Source organism: Chaetura pelagica, unplaced genomic scaffold (genome assembly GCF_000747805.2).
Source record: "Chaetura pelagica isolate M959 unplaced genomic scaffold, ChaPel_1.0 scaffold309, whole genome shotgun sequence".
Lineage (NCBI taxonomy): Eukaryota > Metazoa > Chordata > Aves > Apodiformes > Apodidae > Chaetura > Chaetura pelagica.
The window spans coordinates 132,858-141,764 of NW_009954547.1; the positions used below are offsets into that span (position 1 = coordinate 132,858).

An 8,907-nucleotide genomic window follows, 5' to 3' on the forward strand; every position below is an offset into this window, starting at 1 on the left:
GCTTCCCCAGCTCCCTGCTGCTGGATTCCTGCCACCTCTCCAGCACACACAGCCCAGCCCTTCTCAGGCACAATCACTAGATAAGATGACACAGCAAAAATATTTCAGTTGTAGGCAAGGTGTTAAGTCCTTACAAAAGGGCCTGGAAAGTCGTGAGGTTGCCTGAAGGGGCTCTGAACTGAGCTGTGACGTGACCAACAGGCTGACAGAGGGACTGCTCCTACTGCACCACAGCCCACACACCAGCCCAGCTCCAAGCAGGTACCTGATGACAACACCAAAACCACTGTTAGTCACTGAGTATCTGCCAGGGACCACTATAATGCTGGTTATGTGGCAACTGGTGAACTGAGTAACAGGGATGCAGCAGATCAGGTTCTCTGGATTTTCAGAGGCTGGAAGGCTGTACCCCACCATACTATGGCTATCTGATAAATCATGTTTTACTGTCTGCATATAGCAGTCCAGCATCCTGACTGAGGCTGTCCAGAATCTAGTGATCAGCCCCAGGGTGAGCAGGTCATAGAAGTGATACAAAAGAAAAACCAAAACCAACAAACCCTTGACATTCAGTTGGACAAAGAGACAGAGTGAAAAAGTCAAAAGAAAATATTTATTGCTTAAAACTGTCTCTGGTCCTGGGAATGACAAGCAGGAGCTTCCCAGCACCTCAGTCTGCCAGCTCATCTCTCACCAGCACCGGGAAGCGGGTCCCGCCCCCGCAGAGCAGCGTGTGCAGTGCCCGGTACAGCTGCACTGCAGGGGTCCCCAGGGACAGCCTGGGCTCCAGGACAGGCAGGAGCTCTGCCATCATCACCTGGCAGGAGCAAAGAAGACATGTCACCAGAGCCAGCATGCACTTCTCGGATTCCATGAAGTGAAGCGGCTGCATAACAAGTGAAACCCAAGCCGAGTGGGGTGACTAACAGCAGTGCCTGACTGATAGATCCTTCCCTTCCTCATATTTAACAAAGGCAGAGCTATTCACCCTCTGCTCCTGAAGTGCACAAGCAGCCACCCAGTGGTCCCAGAGACACTTGGTGGTGGTTTCCTCCGCTGCAAAGGTGGCCCAGAGCTGGGATGAGATGAGCACTGTGCCAGAAGCTGGAGCTGATGCTGGTTCAGGAGCTCTGCAACCACATTTACCCAGTGCCAAGTTCAGCCCTTCATTCCTGGCTGTTCCTGTCACCTTCCAGTTGGGCCACATTAACACAAGACAGATGGGCAAGCGGCCAGCTCCAAGCCAAAGAGGACAAAGCTGCAGGTGTCCCAGCAGCACAGGCTGCAGGGGATCCCAAAGCTGCCCAGCATCCCCTAACCCAGCCTAGCTCGTGACCTCAGCCCGTGCGCCCAAACCACCCACTGGCCTGTCACAGCAGCAGCACAAAGCTCTGGGATTGGGATGGTGACTTAAACACAGGTGAGCTTCCATTCAAAAGGACAGAAGCTGGCCTTTAGTGCCCCACTCTTGAACTAATACTCAGAAGGACATTTTGTCTGGGATTTATTATTTGTTTTCAGCTGGCATCAGCTGGGGAAGCCTGAGCAGTCTGCACAATAAAAGCCCACACAGCCTATTGGACACACTGCCCTCCCAGGAGAAGAGGGGACAATGAACTGCATGTGCCAGTCACCTCCCTCAAAGCATTTCTCAGTGGTGGAAACAAAGGAAGATCCAAACAGAACAGAGTACAGTGCACCTACAGGAGAGTCCCTTTCCTGTTCTCCATAAACCTCTGCACAGGGACAGGGAAATGGTTGCTGATCTCTGGGAAGAGCTAAGAGCTGCAGATATGAAAGCTCCCTAAGGGGAGAGCTGGCACACGAAGGAGTGCTCTATTGCTCCACTTCCTAAGACAGAGCCCCTTCTCTTTTCCATCTGCCTGGTTTGTTCCTGATGTACAAGAAAAGAGTAAACAGGCCTTTGCCATCAAACACAGGCTAAGAGCCACCAGGACCTTCTCTGAGTCTTGGCATTCCTCCATGGAAGTGCAATGGACAGGCCTGGCCCAGAGATATGTACATCCTGTTCTGGGGGACAGGTCTATCTATACATGTCACCTGTCCCAAGAATTCCACCTCTCTGGCACACTCTGCACAGAGCTGCTTCAAATGCTCAGAGCTCACCCAGGACAAAGTACCTACACAGACACATATGCAGAGGAAACTGAGTCAGACAATGAACCATGAGGCAGCAGATTGGTCACTATTTCGTTTTGGGCAGGTAAAAATCAAGAAACTCACAGCCCATAATCCAGGACTATAGCACTGAAGACCCACATGAAGACAGGCAGTGATCTATCTTCAGGGAGGAGTGCAGCCAGTTACAAGTAACTCTTCCCTGGCTTCCAAAAAATGGTTTTTCCAAAGCCTCTATCATTCTGATCAAGGTTAGGTCCAAGGAGTATATGTGATTTCACAGCTCATTTCTGCCCCTGGCTGCTGTTGGTTGAGAAGAATAAATGATGTCTGTGCAGCAAGTACTCTGCTCAGGCTGGTGGAGGGACTGACCTACCACATTCTTCCAGGCAGCCTCAGAACAGTGAAATCAAGATTAGCAGCAAAGTGGTTTGAGATTTAAAAGGAAAGGAACAGACAGCAGAGGAGTTCACTAGCTGGAGGTCATGCAGGAGAGAATGACAGAGTGAGAGCCCTTATGGGCCTGTAAAGGGCTGCCAAAAGGAGTCTCCGGGCACTACCAACCTCCTACACTGCAAAACTATGGAAGTGTGGCTAAAATAATAATCTTATCAGGAGAGGATCTGACATTTGAAGGTCTCTGCTGTGGCTGCAACAAGAAAACCAGTCCAGTCATCTACAAAGTGAGCAAGGAAGGGGCTTGGACACAGGGTATAAACACAGAAACACCATTGGGAGAGCTTGCTGTGCTGCTGCTCCCCCATCAAGACCCTGTACACCAGTTGTTGCCCCACAAATGCCCTTTTCTTGCCTTACTCCAGGAGCACTAACACTTTTAAAGACTCACCTTTTGTAAGGCAACTTCTTGGTGCAGCATTGACACTTGCAGCTTCAAGGCAAACAGGTCTCTCAGCTCCTGGCAACTGGAATAATAAAGGAGAGGCACAGCCAGCAGGTCTGCACTGTCACACGTCTGTCCCCTGGGAGAAACACAGGCTGGAGAGCAGCTTCCTGCATCCCCAGCAGAGTCTGGGCAGAGCTGGATCTGGGACTCCACAGCTGCCAGGGTGGAAGAATGGACAGGAGGCAGAAATATACAAATTAAGTCTGTACTTACATAATTTGTGATCTACTTATTTTTCCTAGAAATGAATGATGAATGACATCATATTAGTCAGTCTGCTCCTTGCACACAGCACCATCAGGACACCACACACAGCACCATGAGGACACCACACGCAGCACCACCAGGACTTCTTAAGCTGTGCCATAAAGTCTCCCTCACCAGTCCTCCTGAATTGCAGGGGTTAAGTCCCAAGCCTCTCCCAAACACAGATGGGTGGTGAACAAACACCTCAGCTTTGTTTGCCACCAGAGAATTTTACATGCTACATCACCATTAAGGATAACCAGGAAAAGAATCAGGCTGACCCACAATGCTCTGCAGAGAGAGCAAACCACTGCCCCAACACAGCAGGACAACCCTTACCTGACTACAAGACCAGGACTCACCTGCTCGCAGAAGCTGCAGTTTATGCAGACACTGGGAAACTGTGGTTTGCAAACCCTCCAAGGTTAGAAGGCTTTCATACTCTCTTTGCAGAGTGGCCTGGTCTAGAGGAGAAGCAGAAGAAAACCACCAGATATGAGCACATTGAAACCTTCCCCCTTGAAGCCCAGTTTCTAGGGTGGCCTTCGGTTCACCAGCTCTCATTTTGGGCAGAGAAGGCTCCTGTCCCTCGTGTCCAGCACATGCCAAGAGCACAAGTCACATGGAACTGGAACCCACTGAAATCATCCTTGTTTCACTTTCTGCTCCCTCCACCCCCTCTCTTTTTTTCCTCCTTACCTGCACACTCAGCTTTCACATACTGACTGAGAAGGGAGGGGACATCCTGCAAGACTTTTAATTCCTCCTCTATCTCTGCAGGACTGAGGGCCGGTGCCAGTGAACAAAACTGAAACAGCAGCAGCTTAAGGAAGTTTTCACACCACCAGCTCTGTGCCCTGGGCCAGGTTGGCTGCAAACAGGGGTAGAGACAGAGGGCAAGCAGCCTGGGAAGTGGCATTGCAGAGGGAAGGCAAGGAGACCTCAGCTGTGCCTGGCATCTCTGCCTTGTTTGTCTGCATCAAAAGTTTCTGACTGCTCAAGAGCTGCACTGTGAGAAAAACACTTCCTAGAGACCCTGCTTGAACTCCTGTTATTGGAGGCATAACTCTCCCCAGATGACAGCATGCTGCAGATCAACTGCACCACATGCTGAGGGCAGGGGGCAGGAGCTGAGGAAGGATACAGTTCTCTGGATCCTCTCCATGAAACGGTTCCTTGCAGCTGCTGCATCTGCACTTGTTTGGCAGAGACGACATCTCTCCCACGCCCTGAAAATTCAAAAAGGGCAAGAGGTAGGAGTCACACTCCATCGTACCAGACAGTGCTGGCAGTGAACTGCAACACACCAACGTGACTATCAGCATTTCAGCTACATCCTCCTCACCCCTCTCTTTCACAGGTTATTTACAACCCTCCCCCCTCATTGCTGACAGCTGCTTTGAACAACAAGGACAGTCTGCAGAAAGCATTAGGCAGTGCAAAACACTTATGTCATTTCTCACAACTTGTTTTGAGAGGAAGGATTTGCAGCCATCAGAAGAAACTAACAGGTTTCCATAAGCAGAATGTGAACTGGCAGCACGTCACTGATTCTGTTGTATTGCCCTACTTATGTTTTTATCCCATAGGGAACAACAAATCTTCCTTCCTTTCCTGAGGGCTAAGTCATTTGCATTTCTCTACATTTACTCTGCTGGTAAATGCCTACAAGAAGAGGAGGCAGGACAAATTCTCAGCCCAGCTGTTACCACAGCCAGTCCTTCATATGCCAAACTTCCCCAAGACTCTCCAAGTTATTTCTTTTTTTCCACAAAGTAGCTTACTTGGTAAGAAGCAGGACAGCAATGCATCAATATCAGGGACATAAAGCACAGAGGTTTAAGGAGAGCACCAGGAGTAAGCTAGCCAGGACCTTGTCTCAAGAGTCCAGTTTTGAAAAGAAAGTGTGACACAAATAGTAACTCTACCCGAGGTGCATTTTACTTTAAGTTCAGCCTCATCTTCACCAATGCACAGTCACCATAACATCCTTTAAGACTGCTTTAAAGAGCCAGAGCACCCCCCAAAACCTGTCACAAAAAGTGAGAGCCATCAGGAGGAAGCTTAAAATATTTATGCATGACTGTCTAACTCAAGTGTGCATGTGTCTTCTCTCGATCCAAATGGATCTTCTAAATTAGGGTAGGAACTGCAGTTTTCAGGAACATGTTATGCAAAGAAATAGCAAGGTTAATGGAACAGAAAAGAACAGAAGGTGAGAGGCAAGATGCATTCCCACTGGAAGAGATCTTGAGAGCAAAGGTTATTTTCAATCTGTCACCGAGTTGAAAGTAATAATGGAGAGTGTGAAATTACACCAGTGATTAGGATGCCAAAAGGCTCAATTTACAGTGAAAATTAAGGGAATTGAGTCTTTACAACTCGCTGAAGAGCAACTAACAAATTGGTGCCTGATAAATGACAGTTCCAAAGAGGAGGAGGAATTACTGCAGGTGGCACAAGGAGCTACAGCTAGATTTAAGGCTGAGTTTACGCTTAATATCTGGACAAAACACATACTGAGAAATCTGCTGAATTATGGCAAGATTTCTCAAAGGAAATGGTGTGAAATCCTTCCAGAGGACTGGAGAATGGACTAAAGCACCAAGATCACCAAAAATCCAACCACCTGCACATCAGCGCAGTAACACTGTCATTGGCTCTGCTTATGAGAGTTGATGGTCAAGGATAGCCTCTAACAAACACACCCAGGTTGCTTCCAGGCTGGAGAGCTGCCCCAGCACAGCAGCTCAGGTGGGAAACTCCTTCATTGCCCAGCCCAGGCACTCACCCCACGGGGCTTCCTTCCACAAGTATGAGGCATAATCAGACACTTCTGCAGCACTGTTAAACCCACAATTACAGCATCTCAGAACCTTTACAACTCTGGGATTAACAGCACTCTGAAAACGAAAGTTAGCACTAGTGGCTGGGCTAGAGGAACATGAAAACAGGCATCCTCAGGAAGAGCCTTGCAGACACACTGTCTCAGACCACTCCTCCTGCTCCAAGGCCAAGGCCATGTCCCACACACTGGGGGTCAGTGCCTCCCTGTGACCCACAGACCAGCCAGATCTTCCCCATCTGACCCCTCCTCACAGCCCTTAAGCACAGGGTAGTTCTGGGCTGGGCTTACCTGCAGTTCCTGGCATAGGCTTTCCTGTAGGGCAGGGGCAGCTTCAGCTGGCATCTGCAAAACAAGAGAAGCATCAATCCTGACTGCCCATAGAACAGAGGAGGTCTTCAAACAGACCAAAACGCTATTTCCAATGTATTTTAAATTAATTTAGCTGCATTGGAAGATGTCAGCAACCCTAGAGACTGAATCCACCACTGCCTTCAGCCTGTCCTCAAGGAAGGAGGATCAATCGATTCATTTCCACAAGCTGACTTGGGAGAGCTCCTGTATCTGATCACCAGCCCTCAGAGGTTCATCCAAGGGGAGAAAGCCGGGAGCAAAGCCTGACAAGGCAGAGTGAAGACACAGAAACACATTCAGGGAAGCTGATCTATGCAGACATGAACACAAGCAAATCTCCCTGACTCTGCAGACACACCTGAGCACGACAAGGCAGCTGTGCTTAGCACCATATCATGGCCAAAAAAATGGGAAAGAGACTTTCAGCTTCCACTGGGAAGGTGCATCTTAACCCCAAAGAAGAATAATCCCTAACTTGGTACTGCAAAGACATGTAAGTTGGCAGTTATGGCTACAGCCCCGTGCAAACTATGAACACAAGACCGTAGCTGGGATTTTAAGTAAATAAACATTTGAATCCAGATTCTTGTTCCCCCAGCAACTGTCACTCAGTGTCCTGTGTCTCTTCCAACACCACTGGAACAATGATTATTTCCCCCCTGGGCTGAGGATCACTTCTCAACATCTTCCAGTTGCAGGCACATGTCTGACTTGAACTTCACTGTTTCTTTCAAGCAAAGATTACATAGAAAAGAATATAGATTTATTTATTTATTTATTTTTTAACAAAACAGACTGCTCTGAGTCTCAGCAACATCCACTTCATAACTCTTCCTACACCAAACGCTTGAGACAACTGCATTCCAGTCAATACCAATTTGGGTAGTTACACAGGCAGTGTCTTTAAGGTTAAAGGGGTTAGTATTAAATCAAGATACCATCTCTCCAAACAGCATTAGGCATATGAGAGAGAGAGAATTCATGCATTATGTAAAACAAAAAGAATCAATAAGCTATAACAGAAAGAGGTCCCTGAGGAAAACTAAGGCTCAGGAAAGCTCTACAGAGACACCTTTCCAAAACAGTCACAGGGGGCTATGCCATATCAAAAGTCTTAATTAAGGACTTTCAAAGTCCCAGACATCCAACCCTCAACCACAATAAAGGCTTTTAAAGAATCTGAGAAGCAGTGAAATTCAGCTGGGCCCTATAGAGCAGCTGAAGAGACCAGGCTTGGCAGATGTGCTGGTCTGAACAAGCAGAACAAGACAGAGGTGCCCACCACTCAGCACTTACCCCTTTTCCTGCAGGGTGACTGCCCGTGGTGAGGTGCTTCTTCCCAACACACTGTCAGTTGCAGGGTCCTTCTTTCTGTTGGACTCTCCCAGGGGACCACAACTTTTCTTCCCTGCATCAAACAGCTGCCTGTCAGCAGCTACAGAGATCTTTCCCTCAGCTGAATCCCCTGTGGAAGAGCTTTGCTGCTCATTCAGGCCAGATGTCTTTTTGGGTTCAGTTGCAGCACAGGTCTCTCTGTTGCTGGCACTGGTTGATGTCCTATGACTCCTTCCTTGTTTGCAAGCCAGCCCTTTTGAGGAGCTCTTCCCAGCTGTCCTGGGACCTTGAGAAACACATCGGGCTGGGGCTTTCCTTTGTAGTTTTTTCACATCTGGGTCAGTCCTGTAAGGGGCTCTCAGCTGATATGGAGAGGGCTTTTTCAGAGAGGCAGGCTTTTTGTTCACAGCTCTCACCTTTGTGCTCTCAGGAACACCCTCAACAGATGCAGGCACTGGCTGCTCATCAGCATTCTTGGGAGCAGGTCCCTCACCTGCAGTTTTCTCTCCTGTAGCTCCCTGGGACTCTAATGGAGTTTTCAAGATGCTTTTCCTAACTTTCAGTGCCTTCTCTAAAGCCCTGTTCAGCAGCTCCAGCTCCTCCAGCTCCCTTGGTGAAGGCCTGTCCTCTGCAAGAGGAGAAGATGCATCAGAAGGTCCCAACGTGGGTCTTCCCCATTTGTCATTATACACGAACTCAGGCTTCCAGGTCCTACAGAAGGAAACCAATCCCACTGAAGAGTGCAGTGGGCATTTTGGCCACACGACCAGTGACTACACAGAGGATGCAGACAGGGGTTGCTCTGTAGCCCCAGGATGGATGGGGCTGTCACAGGAGGAGACAGTTCTCCCACGCCAACCTCCCCCTCACCCACAAGTGACAATCCCCACATCCCAGTCAGGCCCACAGACACTCCTGGTTCCTGTGGCACGAACACCGAGAGGGAAAGCAGGAGGAAAAGGGGACGGGGTGGTTCAAGAGCAGGGGGAGGTTTCCAAACACATAAATCAACCCCGCCCAGGCCCGGGCCCTGCAGGAGGGGGCAGCGCTCACCGTGTCCCTCGCCGGCCTCTGCCTGCGGCTG

General features: G+C 49.1%; 1 protein-coding gene across 1 annotated transcript in view; it reads right to left on the reverse strand.

The window, feature by feature from the left end:
* CCNF (cyclin F) overlaps positions 1 to 8,295 on the reverse strand; it is a 74,843-nt gene extending 66,548 nt beyond the window's left edge. Inside the window, exons 1-4 of the mRNA XM_010005055.1 lie at positions 8,240 to 8,295; positions 6,426 to 6,479; positions 2,987 to 3,062; positions 695 to 817 (exon numbers count right to left, since the gene is read on the reverse strand). Of these exons, the coding sequence (XP_010003357.1) occupies positions 695 to 817; positions 2,987 to 3,062; positions 6,426 to 6,479; positions 8,240 to 8,295 (309 nt within the window). The remainder of the gene's footprint in view (positions 1 to 694; positions 818 to 2,986; positions 3,063 to 6,425; positions 6,480 to 8,239) is intronic.
* Between the last annotated feature and the right edge of the window lie 612 nt (positions 8,296 to 8,907).